The sequence below is a fragment of the Schistocerca gregaria genome, chromosome 2 (assembly GCF_023897955.1).
Source record: "Schistocerca gregaria isolate iqSchGreg1 chromosome 2, iqSchGreg1.2, whole genome shotgun sequence".
NCBI lineage: Eukaryota > Metazoa > Arthropoda > Insecta > Orthoptera > Acrididae > Schistocerca > Schistocerca gregaria.
Window position 1 is genome coordinate 35,880,147 of NC_064921.1, and position 21,456 is coordinate 35,901,602.

General features: G+C 45.1%; 1 protein-coding gene across 4 annotated transcripts in view; it reads right to left on the minus strand.

Moving 5' to 3' along the window:
* LOC126336263 (uncharacterized) overlaps positions 1–21,456 on the minus strand; it is a 251,650-nt gene that overhangs the window by 182,269 nt on the left and 47,925 nt on the right. For 3 of the 4 annotated variants that reach the window (XM_049999761.1, XM_049999759.1, XM_049999760.1), the window contains exons 3-4: positions 14,056–14,142; positions 1,441–1,726 (exon numbers count right to left, since the gene is read on the minus strand). In XM_049999761.1, the coding sequence (XP_049855718.1) occupies positions 1,441–1,726; positions 14,056–14,142 (373 nt within the window). Of the gene's footprint in view, positions 1–1,440; positions 1,727–14,051; positions 14,143–21,456 lie in introns of those variants that run through there. The other variant, XM_049999762.1, reaches the window with a different exon arrangement.

The window sequence follows — 21,456 nt, forward strand, 5'->3', positions numbered from 1 at the left end:
CTGTCATGAGTTATGAAATAAGACATCTGTTCACCCATTATTCTCAGTGAAGTTGTAAGTTGTCCACGAAAAACAGTGCAGGTGTAATACAGAAGAATTGACACAAAACTGTTTAAGTCATTTAGTAGTTTGGACAGACTAAAGATCTCTCTCAGCAGCCATAGGTCCAACAACAGAACCGTGCCACTGCACAGTAAGACCACAAAAGTAACTTTGAGGAAGCGATCTGAAAGTATTTACCAGGTAAAGCTGACATGTACAGCAGTATGGAGCTGTAAGTTCAACCACAGGAACACTACAGGCTTTAGTTTAAAACTCACTGAATACCATCAATTTAATAATTTAACGATGGAAATTCAGATCACCAAATCTGAAACATGGCAACCATATTCATATTAATCATATATATACTGTTGAAATATGCCTACTGTTTAGGTAGTAGTCGTCACCTACCTTAAAAATATTACATGCACAACTGCCAGTCAGCCGAAATACGAGATTCCTGTACTTCACATTGAACTCTGTTCTCAAGGCACAACACATTTTCAAAATTACTAAATTGGTAACACCTCAACTAGCAATGAATGCTGATGATGAATCCGGTCATTTTGTGAGTTCCAGAGTCCCTCCTGAGGTACGGTGTGGCTCCAGTGGCACACGCACAGTAAAGTGGAAATGCAGGCATTGAGGCGCGGCTGCCAGCCACAACCCACTGTGTGACGTGTTTAAGTTATTGGAGAAACAATATTCACTGCATTCTGTAATAGTCCAAGAGATGTTAGGAGCTCGAGAAGAGCTCAATCTGTGTATGTCTCGTAAATGGTGTTAGGTTTGGAGACATGACGTTCATCTGAATTGCTGTGTTTGTCCCAGAAGTTTCACGGATAAAATTCTCCGGTGAACCAACTGGGCTAGAGCACTGCAGATTTCAGTAGCAGTGGTGGTGGTGGTCAGGGATCTCTACTAACAAATGCAACTCAGCTCAGTCAGATCCAGACAGTGACAGAATGAGGATCACCTTCCGTGCACAATGCACTTTGGTGTACTAATTTCATTCCCCTATCAACAGGCACCAGAATATTCTCGAAGAGTGATTGTGAGTGCTTATCTGACAGTCGACACTCCCCTGCCAAAGGGCAGCAGCAATACAGCTCAAAATATTTGCCGGGATTTTTTTTTCTGAAACAAGCTTACTAACTTAGCAACAATGCATTGTAACTCAGCTTTGTGAAAATAACAACTCAGCATTACAATCACTGGATAAACGCTCACCTCATAAACAATACAATTTGATAAAAAACTGATATATGCCACTTGCTCACACCACAATTCTTTAATGATGCACGACACCATTCACACTACACATCATGTACATTGTTGTCATGTCATCCATTATTATTAAAACTGTATATGTAGGACTGATAAACCTTCTTTACTTACCTCATCTGAGATGAAAATATCTGCTAAAAAGCTGGATTTCTCATGTACTGTCATGTACGAAAATATTCCGTTCAGCACTCTAACTGTTGCTTCACTATCAGCAGCCTCCTTCAGTCGGTAAAGCTCCCGTAACTGGTCCTGTGTCACTGTCACAAGTATTGAAGTATCTTCCACAGCACCATTCTCGCAATGATTTATCAACAAATTAACCAGTCTTTGCAAAAAATTCTTTTCCATTCCATTTCTTTCACTTGGGCAGTTTTTACACGCCTTAGAGTGTTCTTTCCTGTAACAGGATAAAAAATTTTGAAGCTTGGGAATCCAACAGGTTTACTCACCGACAAAAACCTGGAACCTTGGTCGCAACTCACAGGAACTGAATCCAAATTGACTGCTCAATGGGATGGGGCAATAAACTTGCCAGCCTCTTAATTCAGAGTCTAGCTTGCAATCTGCACTGTTTTGTAGAGTAATTTTTGTATTCCGTTCAAGCTGTCGTCCAAGTACATGCTTGTGGTCTAGCGGTAAACAGCTTGCAGTGTAAATGCAAAGCCTTGTGCTTTGAAGCAAGCGTTCATTGCATAATTTTTTATACCCTATTTTTTCTGCAAGTGCAAAGAAATCTCCTGTGGAACTACTATCACAATTACTTTTCTTTCCATCACAAAAGTAGTAGAACAGCCATCAAAAATTTTTTTCACAACAGCTGGACATCTATCTCACAACATTGTCTTTGGGAGTTTACAATTATGCAGGGCTCCAGCCAACAGCTGTAAGACACCAGTAACCACTCACGTTTCTCCTCCACGTCCTCGTAAATGCCTGTAGTAGCTTCTACTGTCCTTACTTTAGCGAGCATTAAGTTATTTATTGCTGTTGTCCTTATTTCCAGAGAAAATGTCTTATACAAACTGAGTGAATACTGGGCTGTGCACATTCAGTGGAAATGCCACCAGAGTTCGATTCCCACAAATGGAGTTACGAAAACATCGAGCTGACAAAGTAATATTACAGCTGCTCAGCTACACTTATTGAAAATGAGTTATTTTTTATGTTGCTTAACATAGAAAAATGGAATAACTTCTTGGCTATGAATGACAATTACTGAAAATTGATATATAGGCATGGCAAAGTACACTGGTGTAGTTTTTCTACTTCTGTCTTATCATCAATGAAGTTGCAAATAGCCAAAACTAAATTCAGGTTATTAAACTTTTATCTGAAAGATTATTTTCGCATTCTGCACTATGTAATTTTTCACTTATTTATGAATACTCAATATGACTGATTACTGTGCAGCACTGAATAATGTAAGTTCTCACCCACTTGCACACTAGTTAGCTTTTTAAAAGATTTTCCATTTTTACTCTGTTGGTCTTTAGTTCTAAGAATGGTTTGACACACTTCACTGTATCCTGCACGACTCTCAACCTCCAGTTAACTACAGCTACTTACTTCCACTTTAACACGCTTACTGTGCTCGTCCCTCAGATTTTTCACCTGCTCACACACACTACCTAGCTCACTCGTTCACTCACTCACTCACTCACTCATTCACTCCCCTCCTTACCAAACTAAACACCCATTCACACATCACAACATGTCCCATCAACTGAGCCCCTTTTTTCAGTCAGACTGTGGCATACATTTCTTTTTCCCCTAAATCCGATACAGAACCTCCTCAGTTAATCTACCAAAATAAACCTCAGCATTCTTCAGTAGGACCTCAAAAAGCTTCTCATTTCTTGTCTGAATTGCTTACCATCCGTCTTTCACTTGGTTACGAGGCTACACTCCAGACAAACACATTCAGAGAACACTTCCTGACATTTAAATTTATATTTTATGCTAACAAATTCCCCTTTCTCGGAAATGCTTATTGTGCTATCCTTTACCACTGTCGAGGCTTTTGCACTCACTTGTTGGCATATCACCTGACAGCTTTAGTCTCGGGATCTTCGACCGACATTTAACATCTTTTCTGATATTTTGTCAGCATTAACGGCTGGCACTGTCTAAGGTTTCTCCTACACTCCTGAAGCTGGAGGCTACACATGCCGGTCACGCTGACATGCGGGCATTTCGCCAGTGGCTCCCCCTGCTCACTACCTGCGCAGATAGAGTTGTGCACCACGGGAATCTGTAGTCAGTCTACCTCGAGGCTTTCATCTTACTTCTCAAACCTGTTGTAATGTTTGTGAATTTATATAGCTTTTCCAAACAAGTGAACTCTCTAGCTCTTCTCTGCACCAAGAATCTCTATTTGTCAAATTTTATTATGTGGTCGGTCTCTCTCGGGTCATGCTTCACCGGGCAAGATTTCTTCACCTGTCCTGGCCTGCAATACTGCTTTTGTTGGGTGACACTGGTATCCTCTGACCATCCGTTTGTTCTGACACTGGCTTTTCCGTACATAGAATGTATGCGGTATATTCCCAGCATTACGACTCGGGTCCTTTTTGCCATTTCTGTATACGTGGTAACTAATCTTTTGCTCCCATTATTTTATCACTACTGTCTTCAGATAATGGAAGAGTATATTCCACTCAACAATGTCAAAACCTCTCTCTATACATACAAATGCTAGTAACTTAGACTTTCCTTTCTTTAGCCTATCTTAAGATAAGTCACAGTGTCAGTACTGCCTCACATGTTCTTTCATTTCTCCACAACCCAACTGATCATTCCTGAGGGAGTGTTCTATCAGTTTTTCCAATGTTCTGTAAATTATTTGCATCAATATTTTTCAAGCACGAGTTATTAAACTGATAGTTCAGTAATAGTTGCATCTGTCAGCGCCTGTTTTCTTTGGAATTAGCATTACAACATTCTTCCTGAAGTCTGGGTGTATTTCACCTGTCTCATACCTTGCATACCAGATAGAATACGCTTATTGTGGCTGCCTTTCCCAAGGACCTCAGTAATACAGAAGGAATATTGTCTAAATCGTGGTCCTGTTTCAACTTAGGTCTCTCAGTGATCTGTGTTGTTCTTACAGCACTACCTCCATCTCCCATCTCATCTTCATCTACTTCACCTTCCCTTTCTATTCCATGTTTCCATCTTCTATTTGTTGAAGTCAAAAATCTGACATCCTATCTGCATTGCCTGTGACTACACACTGCACATTATTTATTTATTTGATTATAGACATTTTACATAGAAACTCAAAAACATTTAATAGCTTAATACTTGTCAAAATTAGAGCAGTAGCAGATACACTGCCTGCGAGAGACGGGAACAGCGCAGCCTGCAGTGACGGCAGCTGGCTGATAGCTTCACCACAAGAATGTGTGCGATTGGATCTGCTGTTACTGACATTTCTGAGAGAAGTAGACTTATTGCGCTTCCACAAGGCACTTACTATTAAAACATATACAAACTGCAATGTTCAAAAATTATGCAAATGTTTGCCTCCAAACGTGATGCTTTAGGTCCATGCTGTAAGCTGTTTATCACTTTACCACCAGCATATACTGCAAATGTTGGTCAGTCGGTTTGAACGAGGGCGGCAGGGGGGCCAAACTGCAAGGTCATCAGTCCCTTGTTCCCAGTAAAATAATTACACAAGGGAAAGAAGAAAACAAAGGAGATGTATGCCACAATAACAGGAGAAAGGAAGAACCAGAAGAATGGCAGAAGAACAACAGACACTATTATTGACAAAACAGGAAAAGAAAACCACAGAGAGAAGCAAGAAAGAGGTAGAAGGGGTAAAAACAAGAGAGCAGATGACCACGGCTGGCTGACCATGAGAATAAAGAGGAAAAGCCAGCCACTCTGCGACACATTAAAACATCCACCCTAAAAGCATTAGAGTGGAGAACACAAACAGACAAGACACATATACTAAAACTTATAAGGAATCATCAGACCCATCATCATGTATAAAACGTAAAACTAAATTAGCCAATGAGGCGTTGTCCGCTAAACAAGTAAGGTAACTTAAGAGTCCACTGTAGAACAGTCAAAGGAGGACAGCTCACCAAGATATGGGTCACTGTCAGCTGGGCACCGCATCAACACTGAGGTGGGTCATCATGACACAGGAGGTAGCAGTGTCTCACCCAAGTGTGGCCAGTGCTGAGCCAGCAGAGAATCACACAGTCCATGCGAGAGGCCCGCATGGAGGACTGCCACACATTCGTAGTTTCCTTAACAGCACGCAGTTTATTGTGTGTGCTGAGGTTATGCCAATTTTGTCTCCCAAAGCTGGAAAACCTTGTGGCACAATACTAAACACAGGTCAGTTGCAGTGAAGCAGACCTCCATAAGCGGTTTACACATAGCCTGTTTGGCCAGCCTGTTGGCAAGTTCATTGCCTGGGATTCTGACGTGACCTGGCGTCCAAACAAACACCACTGAATGACTGGACCATTCAATAGCATAGAGGGATGTCTGGATGGTAGCTACCAAAGGTTGATGATGGTAACACTGGTCGATAGCTTATAGGCTGCTCAAGGAGTCTGTACACAAAAGAAACAACTCCCGAGGGCATGAACAAATGTCCTCAAGAGCACAAGATACAGCCGTCAGTTCAGCCGAGAAAATACTGCAGCCATCGGGCAAGGAAATATGTTCAATATGTCCTCCAAGGACATATGCAAAGCCAACATGAGTATCAGCCATCAAGCCGTTGGTGTAAACCACTTCGTGGCATCTGTACACGTCAAGAATAAGGAGGAAGCGGCAGAGGAGAGCAGCAGAGAGCGGTGGGGTTAACTGAGTCCTTAGGGCCACGTGGAAGGTCCAAGCCTCAGCCTAGGTGTACACCGTGGAGGTGTACATGAATGAACCTCAAGTATAGGTAGTAAGGGCAAAGACTCCAGTTCAGGAAGAAGGGATCAGACGCAAACTGCAATTTGAAGCCCTAACCTGGGCCACCGATGCAGGAGATGAACCGCCATGGTCGGGAAAAGGAGATGGTGATTTGAATGGGCAGGAGAACTATGAACATGTGCAACACGGAGGGACTCCGGCCTCCACAAGGACGCTGGTAACCAGACTCATCCAACAAGCTCCTCTTGCAAGGCGAACACCAGTGGTGCAGTGGGTTGAATAAACTCAACACTGAGGGCGCCACCAAACCATAAACCAGACTAACATAGTCGATATGGGATAGAACATGGGCTACGTAGAGCTGCAGCAGAGTAGAACGATCTGCATCCCAGTTGGTGTTGCTCAGGCAGAGGGCATTGAGGTGCTGCCAGCACGTCCACTTAAGCTGACAAAGGTGAGAAAGGTGAGAAAGCCAAGTCGATCAGGCGTAAAAACCCTGTCCTAAGAAGCAACGTGTCTCCACTACAGTGAGTGGATCATCATTAAGGTGAAGTTTGGTTCCGAGTGAATGGTACGATGCCAACAGAAGTGCACGAGACACAACTTTGCAGTCAAAATCTGGAAACCGTGGGTTAGAGCCAGCGACAGCACCTTGTGGATGGCTCCCTTTAGGCACTGTTCAGAAACACCAATACTGGGGGAGCAGTATGAAATGCCGAAGTCTTCTGCATACAGAGAGTCTGAGACAGACAGCCCTACAGCTGCTGCTAGACCATTGATGGCCACTAAAACTAGAGAGACACTCAATACAGAGCCCTGCGGGACCCATTCTCCTGGATATGGAGGGGAATTACTGGAGGCACCAACTTGGACATGAAGCAACAGAAAATTTTGGATAAAAATTGGAGTGGGCATCGGAGATCCCACTCGTATAATGTAGCAAGAATATGATGTCACCAGGTCGTGTCATATGCTTTAGGTAAGTCAAAAAAGATGGCAACCAGGTGTTGGCATATGGGAAAGGCTGTTCGAATAACAGACTCGGCGGACAGGGGGAGAGCACTGACTTGGAGCCAGCAGGTCATGTGACTCCAGGACCCAACCCAGCCGCCAACATACCATACGTTCCAACAGCTTACAAAGAACATTGGTGAGGCTGATGGGCTGATAGCTATCCACATCAAGCGGGTTTTTACCAGGTTTGAGCACCAGAATGATGGTGATCTCCCGCCATTGTGATGGAAAGACGCCATCACACCACATCCGGTTGAAGATCACGAGACGTCGCTTCTAGTCAGTTGAGATATGCTTAATAATCTGTCTGTGGATCTGATTTGGCCAGGAGATGGGTCAGAGCAATGTACAAGGGCACTGAGACACTCCCACTCTGTAAGTGGGGCATTATAGGGTTCGCTGTGGCGTGTAGTGAATGGGAGGACTTTCCCTTCCAGCCGCCATTTGAGAGTGCGAAAAGCTGGGGCAGTAATCCTCCGATGCAGAGAATTAAGCATAGAGCTCAACAAAGTGCTCGGCAATCGCGTTTGCACCTGTAGATAACACACCATTTATGTTAACTCTGGAAAAACCTGTTGGGGTCTGGTACCCAAAAACACATTCGATCTTCGACCAGACTTTGGAACATGACATATGGCACACAATGGTCGTGACATATCTCTCCCAACACTCCTGTTTCTGTCATTCGGCAAGTTGGCAAACGCGGGCATGGAGCCGTTTGAAGGCTATGAGGCACTCCAGGAAAGAGTGTTCCTTTTGTCACTGTAGAGCTCGCTGACACTCTTTTCTGGCGACCACCAAGGGACTGCCTTATGCCTCAGCCACCTTAAAGAGCAAAGGATCGTGGTTTTCTGCTGCAGAAAGAATTGTCACCTGCTAAACCATCACATCGATGTTACCCTGTGGGGGAGATTCAGCAATGACAGCAGAGGTAAAGGCTTCCTGCTGTGTACAAAGTTCCATGTAGTCAGTGCGTACACCACTTTCCCACTAGAGCGCACCCCGCTAAGCACCAAAGCGCAGGCGCAGCACTCTACCATCTCCGCACTACGAGATGGCACTTTCTTAGAGACGGACCAAATTTTAGGTCTTACAGTATGCACACCACACTTCCCAGTCTGCCTTGTTTAAAGCCCATCTGGGCAGGTGTCCATGGTCTTTATGCCGGGGCAGTGACAGGAAGAAGTGTAAGTGGTCATTACCACACAGGTCGTCATGTGCACTCCAGTGGATAGACGGGAGAAGTCCTGGAATGCAAATTGATAAATCAATGGCCGAGTAACTACTGGGAGAGACACTGAAATGTGTGGCTGCCTCAGTATTTAAGAGGCAGAAGTTAAACTGATGAAGTAAAGTTTTGACATCTCTGCTTCGACCAGTAAGCACAGTGCCACCCCACAAGGGGTTATGGGCATTGAAATCTTCCAAAAGTAGGAGACGTTTAAGGAGATGATCAATCAGTGCAGTTAATACATTCAGGGACAAGGCACGATCTGGAGGAAGACACACATTGCAGACAGTTATTTCCCGCATCATCCTTATTCTGACAGCCACAGCTTCAAGAGAGATTTGAAGGGGGTACAGTTGCACTACAGACTGATTATAGGACATGAATGCAAACTCCACCTGACACCTGATTACAGTCTCAACAGTTCCTGTAATATCCCTTATAGCTGTGGAGGGCAGGGGTCCGCATTGCCGGGAACCAGGTGTGCTGGAGAGCAATGCAGAAAGCAAGTGTAAAGCTTAACAGTTTCTGTAGCTCAACAAGGCAGTGGGAAAAAACCGCTGAATTCCACTGGAGGATAACGTGATCTTGAGACCTGGAAGGCACAGAACATTCAATTAGGCAGTTTACACCTCAGGGTCACCTGCTGCCACCGACGTTTTGCCTGAGCAGTCCATATCTACTGTGTCTGAGGGTCTGGCAAGATCTAGGTCCTCAGTAGACACCAGAATCTCCAATATAGATGCAGAGCTTTTAGGTAGCAGTGGTGTAGGTGCCACCGCAATTACCTTTGTCTCGAGGACCTTGTTTTTGGATATATATCACTGTTTCTTGGGTTTCCCTAGCTAGGAGGACTTGACTTATTCAGTCTCTGGGACTGAGGATGAGCATGAAGCCCTACAACCAGCTGCTTTTAGGCTCTTTAGCCTCTGGTGGGTGTCATCTTTCTCACTGGCAGAAACTTGGGTAGAGACCCCTTCCTAGCAAGAGGAACCGAAGAAGACCTATTCTTTTCCAGCTCAGAAGTTGGGACTGATGTCCCCAGTGTGTGTGTGTGTGTGTGTGTGTGTGTGTGTGTGTGTGTGTGTGTGTGTGTGTGAAGTGGCCCCCAGCCCCCGGCCCCCACCATCAAGGCGGCAGGTGTAGCCTTCTGGCACCGAGAGGTGACAGGAACGCAAGGAACTGATGGGGCGACAACTGTTCTCGAAGCGACGGTGTAAAAGGATGTCATAGCCACAGGAAGTACACGCTCAACTTTCCTCTTAGCCTCAGTATAGGTCAGTTGGGCCAGGGTCTTATATTCCACAATTTTCCTCACTTTCTGTAAAATCCTGCAGTCTGGCAAGCAAGGTGAATAATGCTATTCGCAGCTGAGACAGATGGGAGGCGGGGCACATACAGTATTTGGATGTGATTAATGTCCACAATCTCAACGTGTGATGCTGGAAGTACAGCGGGTACACACATGGCCTAACTTACAGCGCTTAAAGCACGGCATTGGGGAGGGATATAGGGCTTCACATCACAGCAGCTTACCTTCACCTTGACCCCAGGCAACGTGCCATCCTCGAAGGCCAAGATGAAGGCACCGGTGGCAACCTGATTATCTCTCAGACCTCGACGGACACGCCAGACAAAATGAACACCTCACCACTCTAAATTGGCGCACAGCTCGTCCTCAGACTACAAAAGAAGGTCCCTGTGGAATATAACACTCTGGGCCATATTTAAGCTCTTATGGGGTGTGATTGTAACACAAATATCCCAACTTGTCACAAGCGAGTAATGTCCGTGACCAGGCAGATGTTTTTAGCAAGACTCTCCACCTCCCCGAGCTTGTCCTCCAGATGCTCCACAAAAGAACTGAGGCTTCATGGACGTACATACGAGGTACCGGGGTGAATAAGCTTCACTGCCATCCTTAGCCTGCCATTCCTCCCATGGTGTGGGTATGGAGGGGAACGATTTGAGGTCGTATTTCTTAGCATTGACGTTAGTCTGCCCACTTAGAGACTGCTGGTGGTGGACCACCAACAAGAGATTATATACTATGCTTCATCTACATGTCATCTGCCCTGACCAGGGGCCTCCCCACGGGCACTACCCAGCCTCAGCGAGGGCTACCTGACAGGACGGCCATTGCCATGAGTCACGATACCCTTGGGAGATGGGCTTCTACTCCACGGCATACGTGGGGAGTCAATGGTATAGGCATCAGCAGAGTGATCCCAGTGTTGTCATGGGGCTACACCAACAGGGTACATGGCAGCCCCACCACAACGGACTGGCTACCGTGCTGGATATGAGGTGCTAAGAAGTATATGGTCATTGTCGGCACAGAAAGCGACACTGCATAATGCACAGTGGAAAACACACCCAGGAAGATGTCCTCGCCCGAGAGAGAGAGAGAGAGAGAGAGAGAGAGAGAGAGAGAGAGAGAGAGAGAGAGAGAGAGAGAGAGCGAGAGAGCGAGAGAGAGAGAGAGCGAGACTGAAATGCGACAATGAGAAAATGGTCTAAAGATCTCAATGCACGATGGACATTTTGCACCACCTAAGGTGCCCTTCTCCAATTGGCTCGCTGTTAGGGAAAATTTAGAAAGATGATGTCAATCCGACAGGGGATCATAACATATACGCCGAAACATGAGAGGTTCCTTCTAGTTGGCTCTTATGACAGGCAGGAATACCTCAAGACCTATTCTAACCCCCAGACCTGCAGGGGGATACTGCAAAGAACAGCTCATGATGGGAGAAACTTTCCTCTACGAACTGCCGTAACCTGTATACTGTATTGTCTTATGTGTAAACTCCTGGACTTTGAAGTGTCAAATTTACTGATGCGTTAAGTAGTCTATTCAGGCTTAGTCACTGTGGTACCAGTTTTTTTAATTATGAAGTAAACACGAATGACAAACACAGCATTCTCATACTACAATAGTAAAGCTCTTTGAATTGCAATCAAGCCTGGATGGAAAATGACCAATGGAATGAACGTAGTAGGTGTGTAGAATCCAAAAGCGTCGATCACATGAAACCAAACTCGCACTTTTCTCACATGCTGTACTGAAAAATTTGGATGAAGGCTGTTACATAGATGCTGTAGTTCTTTATTTCCTAAAAGCATTTGACTCACAAGGGAAACTCCATATCCCCTCAAACAGTGGTCGGCTGTAAGTGTAGATAGTTTCTATTTATCTTCATGTGTGTGTCAGTTCAGTTTCTTAGCTTTTCCTGTGGACTGAACAAACCTGTCATCTTTGCTACTGCCCTTCTCTACATACACTCAGTATGCCTCATTAGCCCTATTCAGTATGAATCCCCCACACACTAGTGATTTACTACGTTTGGTCACATGAGTGTTTAGTATGCAGTTTGGAAACAAACTGAAAAAGTTACTACTTGACAATGCCCATTACATAGAATTTCTACTATTGTGATGTGTAAAAGGTGGTGCATAGCAATTACTAATTAACATCTTTATATTTAAAAACAAATCATCTAGATTTTCAGCATTTATACATATTTACATACTAATTTGCAATGTGAATTCGATGATTCCATTCGATATTACTAAGATTTATCATGCAAATGATCTGTGGAAAATGAAACTAACTAAAAAACTAGCTAAATCTCCTTTGCAGATGGACTGCATTTTCCTAGTAACCTACCACTGAACTGGAATTTGTCACAGGCTTTATCTATGACTGAGCCTACATGATCCTCTAATTTAATCCTCTTCATAGGTCTTCAATTATCAGGTCCTCTCGAGAGCAATATGGGGTGGTGCAGCTGGTATCCTGTGATCTTATCGATGTCTTCCAGTCTCACTCTCATGTTCTTTCTTTCTAGTGTCCCTTCAATGTTACTGCCACATCTCAGCAGATGCCTGACCCAAGTGTTCCTTCTGTGTTGGATAAGCTTAACTTCCCTCACTCTGTGGATCACTTCTTCATTTGCTATCTTGTCTAACCACACTCCCTGTCAAAATTTACAGTAGAACCACACCTCAAAGAGAGAGATTGTGTGTCTTTCTATTTTTCAAAGTGTCCTTGTTTCACTTATGTACAGCAGAGAACTTAGCTGAAAATATAATTCAACCCACAGCTTCCATTCAGCCTGCCGATGCAAGGGTTTAATTGGGCACTACTCCGATTTTAAGTTCAGCAGTTATGCTTTTGCTTTACTATCCTCAGTTTCATTTCTCATACCAACTGTAAGTACCTGTGCACTAGCTTTGGTACTGCTATGGCCTTTACATACGACCAAAATTGCAACTGGTTTTTTTGACATCTTTCAATAATCTCCATGAGAAACTCAATATTAGAACAACTGTGGAATTGTATGATAGTTGCAACAAAATTCCAATGCATGTCAAATGAAAGAGGATATTGAATGCATACAGAGAAGGGCAGCACGAATTCATTGACCTGTGCGAGTGTGTCACAACATGCTGAAGAAACTGGACTGGCAGACTAAGACAGAAACTGTCACGCAAAAGAATACTTGTTATACTGAGGACCAGCTTTAAATAACAACTAAGGATATACTACAATCGCTTATGTATTGCTCCCACATGGACTGAGGACATTATTAAATCACAGCATGTATTTAAAGTACCATTCTTTAATACGTGAATGGAATTTAAAGAAACTCTAGTAACTGGTACCACAGGATGCACTTTCTGCCATGCACTTCACAGTGGTTTGCAGAGTACAGATGTAGATGAGGAAAAGTGTAGACACTGTGATGCCCACTCCAACAGCTACAGCACCCAGAAACATCACCATAAAACTTCAGAATAGTGATACACTTCATTAGCTGTGACCTGATGTGCAGTTATTGAGAGTTATGTCTCACTAAGTAAGGCAGAATTTGTGACTGCTGTAGACAGAGTTGACAGGTATCAGTTTGTCCTGTGTATCTCAGTGTGTGCATTCATCCTCATGTTTCGGCAAGATGTTCTGAAGTTTTTGCCAAAATGAGTAACTTTCTATGCCAATATTTTCATTGTTACTGATAGGTGGGAAGAGTATTCAGAGATTCTGGAGAAATTATCAAACACATTAAAAGTACCAAGTTCTCTTATACCCAAAAATCATAGTTTTCATGTAAACAGACCAAATTGTAAGTCACCATATATGGAGAGAGCTTGGTCCTTCAAAATTAGAAATTGGTACAGAATTTTCCAGGTCATCAATATAAGTATCAATTAAAACTTGTTATACCTGAATCACACCAAATCTTAGTAAGAGGAGACTTGACTTCATGAAACAAGTACTGGTCAGCAATTCTGTCCCTTGTAACTTTACAGCTATATCACCTTTTCAGAGAAAAAGCTCATACGTATTTGAATGTTACACTGACAAAGGTGATAAAAATATTTAATGTTCTTACATTTGTGAAGTAAAATCAATGACTAAATTTTTACTTGTGAGCCAACACCTAAAATCTCAAATCCATAACCTTGCACACTGAAAACAAATTTAGTCATCTCTTACAATACCATAGCAAAAACGAGCAGATATCTGCCTACTTTATTACTCCCATAAACAGCAAAATTTATTTCAATGTAATTTGACACTTAATACCTACACCATCTTCCTTTCTCCGTGGCTGTAGCACGTCATATCAAATGGATCGACCCATTCTTTTGTTTCTTGATCCTTAGACGCATCAATTCTGAAACAGTGGGAAATCATTACAAATAAGAATTTCTGTAAGATATCACAGGTCAAACACAATGCTTTTCACATCAAAATAAATCTGAGAACCACTTGAAGTGTGTGACTTCTGGAATTTACAGTTTAATGCTATCAAATGGATGTAGAGCGCAGCAGTACTACACATATAATAAGAATTTAACTAGATAGACTATAACGTAGAGAGTTGCAGACTGATAACTACGACAGCAGCTTATACTGAAGTGCCATTGCTGACAAAAAACAAACATCTTATTTTTCAACAAGATAAGACTCTGATATGGCAATTTATATTTGTCTTCTATTATGCAAAATATTTTCAAACACTCTACACATTAAAATACAAAATAAAAAATATTAATTAGATAAACTATATATAATGGAGAATAAAGCTTCCGGACTGAAAGGTCGTGGTCAGTATCCTGACTCCCCAACATTTTATGTCCAGTTGCAAGGGAGATCCTCTGAGGCGAAGCAATGAACTGCTATTGGAACTCAACGCAGTATCAAATATATGGACAGGACTATCAAACATTTGGCCAGTAAAGTGAGCTACAAGAGCACCTCTAGTAATGCTGACATTTTCAACTGAAATGAATCTATAGTCATTCCGTCAATAGAAAGTCAACATCCATGTTTTATCTAATTCGACACCCTCTTCTTTTCCGTTAAAATTACTATGTTTATAAATCTCAATAGCCTCTCTATACACAAATGAACAATAATGTGATGGTTTCAGTAAGACACTCATCTCACTGAATTTTATTTCAGAATTATCCTCTTGGTACGCATGATCCACTGCAGTCCATTTATCCATTTTATATAACACATGTAAGTTCCTCTTACGTTCACCTAAATGGGTCTTATTTCTTTTTGTGGTGCCAATATGTACTAGTCCACACTATAAGAAATTTTATATACAACAAGTATTGCCAAAAGCCAAAATGATTTCATATCTTTTGCTGCTCTTAAATATTCTTTTAACTTTTTGGTTGGTCTGAAAATAGTTTCAAGTTCATACTCATCCAAACTTTTTCAGTGCAAGGGGAGGTACAATAAGTAATTTAACACTTTTTTTTCTAAAATCAGGTTGATTTTATTCAAGATTCCAATACACCATATCATTCCCCACTTTTTTTTTGGCTACAAAATCCTATTTTCCAACACTCACTGTTCAATGTGACTGCCTTCTCCCACCTTACTGTGAGGGCCAGTGTACCTGCAAGGTACCACTAATGGTTGACATCTGAGCCAATATCTTGCTGCATCAATAATTAGATATATATACTTGTATAAGCCTTGTGTTGTCGTGGAGAAGGAGAAGACTGACTGCATTTTTGTGGGTAAGAATGCGCTTAAGTAATTTCTTCAGTTTCCTGAGGGTATCACAGATTTGTGCAGCTGGTCAGCATGTGGGAGATCAGACAGGGTTGCACAACCTCGTTGCAATGACGACGGACGTCTCGCCCAACAACTCACTGTGCTTTTATTCACTGCCAGGTCACCATAAACACCTGCAAGCACCTAGAAGTATCTGTAATGATCCAGTTTTGTGCCAAAAAAAGCTCAACGAATTTTCTCCACTTGGAATGCACCTCCGTTACAGACAACATTTTTAAGGCTACGTATAAGCACCATCACCTACTGGAACCTTACGAAATTACGGGGTCCAAAGTACAAGTATTCCACTCTGTCCCACAACACATTCTGTATTTTTTAACTGAAACTGGTCAGGGAAAGATGAGCCACATTACTTACCAAATGCCCCTCGTGTAATCTTACTAATAAATGGAAAATAAACTTTCCCGTCAGATGGCAACTGTTCCTCACTGATCCGAATTCTCTTCTGAGGGTATAAAGCTCGATCTTCCTCCTCTGTAGAATTACCGTTGTTCTTAATGGGTGACCATACATGGTTAACCTTGTATTGTAAATAAAATTATGCAAGCCCTATCAACCAATGTGTGAATAACATCTTTTTTGTCTGGGGTGTGACACACCAGGAAGATAAAGTACAGTCAGCATTATACAACAGGCACAACCACTATCAAACTGAGTCTCCATGATCGGTTGCTGTCAACTGTACTGTGGTTGCAGCTAAGTGGTACTTCTAAGTGGTACTGCTTTCACAGTTAGCACTAACTTTAACAGGGGAGGGTATGATTGTTACAGGACTGAAGTTTTTTTTTTTGTTTTTTTGTTTGGGATTTAAGGGCGCTCAACTACTGAGGTCATTAGTGCCCAGTCACAATTGTAAGAGCACATAGAATCTAGTAAAACCCAAAGGGAGGGGGGGGGGGGGGGGGGGCTAACACCAGAAAGTTCTTACAAAGATGCAGATAAAATAAGTGACAGAGTTAGATGTCTTTGTACAAGCCAGTCAAAGTAATAAAATGAAGAACACGAAAAGCTGCTCGAGCGTCATCAGCTAAAATATCCTGTAAAGTAGATGGCAGAGACAGGACAACACCAGGAGACTAAAACAGGGACACGACAATAAAACATGGCGCACTGTCAATGCATGACCACAAGGGCACTGCGGGGCTGGGTCACCGGAGAGCAGGTAGCAGTGGCTAAACCGGCAAAGCCCAATCCGCAACCTCGTCAGAAGGACCTCTTCTCGCCGAGATGGTCGGAGGATGTTGTCCAAGCAGTTGGGAACAGCTTTACGACCCGGAGCTTGTTTCCTTGAAGTGATGACCAAGTATCCCACCACAATGACAAGCCTCTTACAAACAATCCCACTAATGTCAGATGATGGGAGACTTGCCAAGGCAGGAGAACTGCAGCCTTGGCTGCAACATCAGCAGCCTCATTCCCAGGCACTCCTACATGGACGGGAACCCACAGAAAGCTGACAAGAGAGATATCATCAGCAAAAGAATGGAGGGACTGCTGGATCCGTTGCACCAAGGGATGGACCGGATATGGAGCTCCAAGGCTCTGAAGAGCACTGAGCGAATCAGAGCAGAGTACATACGATGAATGGCAGTGGCGGTGGGCATACTGAACGGCCTGATGTAGAGCAAAAAGCTGGAACACTGGTCGAGGAGCCGGTATTTAAAGGTCACGGCCACGACAACAAAGGCACAGCCGACAGCATCGTCAGTTTTGAAGCCATCAGTGTAAATAAAGGTGTGACTGGCAAGTCGCGCACGAAGTTCGACAAACCGTGAGCAGTACACTGTAGACGGAGTACCCTCCTTCGGGAGCGAGCTGATGTCGAGATGAATATGAACCGGAGCCGGGAGCCAAGTTGGTGTCAAGCTCTCACCCTCTCTGAAGGTGGTAGGGAGGGCAAAATCCAATTGTTGAAGCAGGCAATGAAAGCGGACTCCAGGGGGCAGCAGGGCAGACACGTACAACCCATACTGATGCTTGAGAGAATCGTCGAAGAAGGACTGATAAGAGGGGTGGTCAGGCATTGACAGCAGCCAGCAGGCATACCGACAAAGCAGTACGTCGAGCCGGTAAGTCAATGGCAATTCGGCAACTTCAGCATAAAGACTCTCGACGGGACTAGTGTAGACTGCTCTGGTCCCAAGACGTAACCCCCGATGGTGGGCGGAGTTGAGACAGCATAAGAGGGATGGCCGAGCAGACGAGTAGATGAGTAGACGAGGCTCCCATAATCCAGCTTTGATCGGACTATGGACCGATACAAGCGAAGCAGGACAGTGTGATCCGCTCCCCAAGATGTACCACTAAGAACTCTGAGGACATTAAGGGAATGGGTACAACGGGCAGCCAAATAAGAGACGTGCGGAGACCAACAAAGTTTCCTGTCCAGTGTGAGCCCTAGAAACTTAGTTGTTTCCATGAAAGGGAGAACAACAGGACCGAGATGCAAGGATGGCGGAAGGAACGCTTTATATCACCAAAAGTTGATGCAAACCGTCTTCTCTTCAGAGAACCAGAAGCCATTAGCCACACTCCACGAGTATAGGCTATCAAGACAACGCTGAAGGCAGCGCTCCAGGAGGCATGTTCTCTGGGCACTGCAGTAGATCACGAAGTCATCGACAAAAAGAGAGCCTGAGACATTAGGTGGAATGCAATCCATAATTGGATTGATCGCTATGGCAAAAAGGGCTACACTTAAGACGGGGCCCTGAGGCACCCCGTTCTCCTGGAGGAAGACGTCGGACAATACGAAACCCACACGTACCCTAAACTTTTGATCTGTTAAAAAGGAATCAATAAAAGGGGCAGGCAACCGCATAGACCCCACCTGTACATAGTGCAAAGGATACCTCCTCTCCAACAGGTATAGTAAGCCTTCTCCAAATCGAAGAACACGGCTACCGTTTGGCACTTTCGCAAAAAGTTGGTCATAATGAATGTCGACAAGGTCACAAGGTGGTCAACAGTGGAGTGGCGGCGACGAAACCGCATTGAACATTGGTAAGTAGGCGTCGAGATTCAAGAATCCAAACTAACCGAGCGTTAACCATGTGCTCTATCACCTTACACACAGCATGTAAGAGAAATGGGGCGGTAACTAGAAGGAAGGTGTCTATCCTTCCCGGGTTTGGGTATAGGAACAACGACGGCGTCACGCCAACGCATGGGGACTTTACCTTTGGTTCAGACGTGATTGTAGGTACGAAGAAGAAAGCTTTGGCCTGCCAGAGAAAGGTGTGTCAGCATCTGAATGTGAATGACATCTGGCCCCGGAGCAGAGGACCGGGACAGTGCAAGTGCACGTTCGAGTTCCCGCATAATAAAGGGGGCATTATAATTTTCCAGATCCAGCGAGTGGAAGGAAGGTAGCCGAGCCTCTTCTGCCTCTTTCCTGGGAAGGAAGGCAGGGTGGTAATGGACGGAGCTTGAAACCTCCGCAAAAAAGCGGCCGAATGCGTTTGAGAGATCCACAGGATCAACAAGTACCTCATTACCTAAAGTCAGGCCAGGTACCGAGGAATGGGCCTTAATGCCCAACAGCCGGTACAGGCCACCCCAGACGACAGAAGAGGGGGTTAAACTGTTAAAGGAACTGGTGAAAGATGCCCAACAAGTTTTATGACTCTACGGCATTGTGCTTGGAGTCGTTTGTATCCAATACAATGCGCCAACGTAGGATGGCGGCGAAAGGTGCGTAAAGCACGTCGTCGAGCACGGATAACGTCTCTACAAGCCTCATTCCACCACGGGACGGAAACGCGATGTGAAGAAGAGGTAGTACGAGGAACAGAATGCTCGGCAGAATTGATGATAACAGCCGTGAGGTGTTGGACCTGACTGTCACAACTGAGAAAATCGTGGTCCGGAAAGGTCGCCAGGGAGGAGTAAAGTCCCCAGTCAGCTTCCGGTATGTTCCAGCTCGAAGGACGTGGGGATGGGGTGTGGTCCAGGAGACAAACAACACAGGGAAAATGGTCGCTCGAATAGGTGTCAGAAAGGACATACCACTCGAACCAACGGGCAAGGGTGGTAGAACAGATCGAGAGATCCAAGTGGGAGTAGGTATGAGTAGAGTCTGAGAGGAAAGTCAGGGCACCAGTATTGAGGCAGACAAGATTGACATGGTTGAAGACATCCGCCAAGAGGGAGCCTCTCTGACAGGATGCAGGAGAGCCCCAAAGGGGATGATGGGCATTGAAGTCGCCAAACAATAAAAACCGTGGAGGAAGCTGAACAATCAGGTGCATCATGTCAGCTCGACTAACTATGGATGACGATGGAGTGTAGACTGTACAAACAGAAAGGGTAAAGGCAGAAAGAGTAATACGGACAGCTATTGCTTGGAGTGGGGTGGTCAATGGGACGGGATGGTAATAGACATCGTCCCGAAAAGCAACATGACCCCACCATGAGCTGGAATACCGTCCACAGGGGTGAGGTCAGACCGCTCCGAGGTATATTGGGTGAAAGCAATACGGTCAGTTGGGCGCAACTTGGTTTCCTGGAGACCAAGGATGAGCGGACAGTGCAGGCGGAGGAGCAGTTGTAATTCCTCCCGATTAGATTGAATACCTCTTATGTTCCAATGTAACAAAGCCATCGCTAGTCAGAAAAATGCGGGAGCGAAACAGGTGAAGAGCTGGTCACCTCGACGGCCGCAGAGGGCCAGGTTTCGAGGGAACAACGCCACGACCGGCAGGAGGCGGATCCTGTTCAATCGAGTTGTCGCCAGCTGCGGCCGCATTCCTGGGTTGCGTAGGAGGGGCAGCATCATTCGCCGACGACAGGCCAGCTGAGTGCCTGGCAGCAGAGTGTCCCGGCGAAACTGAGGACGGCCGGGAACAGCGACTCACGGATGGAGCATCAGACGAAACGCGCCGGGGTGGAGAGGGGGATAAAGACTACTTCTTGGAAGTCCGATGAGGCACGGGGATTGTGGGCTGGACATGAAGGAGGTCCTCACGCGCGGGGTTCGTTTTGGAACGCCGGACCTCGGAAGCTGGAGTCCGGAACGTTTCCCCGATGTACGCCTGAGAAGAGGATCGCTTCTCAGGCGGCGGAGGGGGGGGGGGGGGGGGGGGGGGAGGAGGAGTGGCCCCTGGGGCAGGGGCCACGAGGGAGGAGGATTTGGAAGGGACGGATTTGGGAAGTGGAGGCATACACCCCAGATGGGGTGAGGAGGTGGATGGGGGACAGGATAGCCGTGAGGATATTGTGGAAGGAGTGGACATGACTGAGGGAAACGAAGTTGTCAACGTCACGGCATGGAGGCGGTCATACTTCTTCCTGGCCTCAGGGTGAAAGAGACAGTCCAAAGTTTTTAGTTCTTGAATCTTCTTCTCCTTCTGTTACGCGAGGCAGTTTAAAGATCTAGGCCAGTAGAGGCCAGGACAATTGACGCACCTAGGTTTTGGGGTGCATGTATGTTCCTCACGAAAAGGACGTCCACAATCGCCACAAAGGGGCTCAGCCTCATATCGTTACGACATGTGCCCAAAGCGCAAACACCGAAAGCAGTGCATAGGAGGCGGGACGTAAGGTCGCACGTTGCACCGGTAGAACATCACCTTTACCTTCTCCGGGAGAACGTCCCCCTCGAAGGCGAGGATAAAAGCCCCACTGTCGATGCGACGGTCTTTGGGGCCGCTCTGGACTCGCGGGACGAAATGCATGCCTCTGTGCTCCAGGTTGGCCCTGAGCTCCTCATCAGACTGCAGCAGGAGGTCCCGATGAAAAATAACCCCCTGCGTCCTATTCAGTGCCAGATGCGGGACAACGGACACAGATGTCCCCTAGTCGGTCGCACGCCTGGAGTGCCGCCAACTCTGTGGCAGAGGTGGTCTTTCTAAGAACAGACCGCAAATGCATTTTACCGAGAGCCTCGATTTCC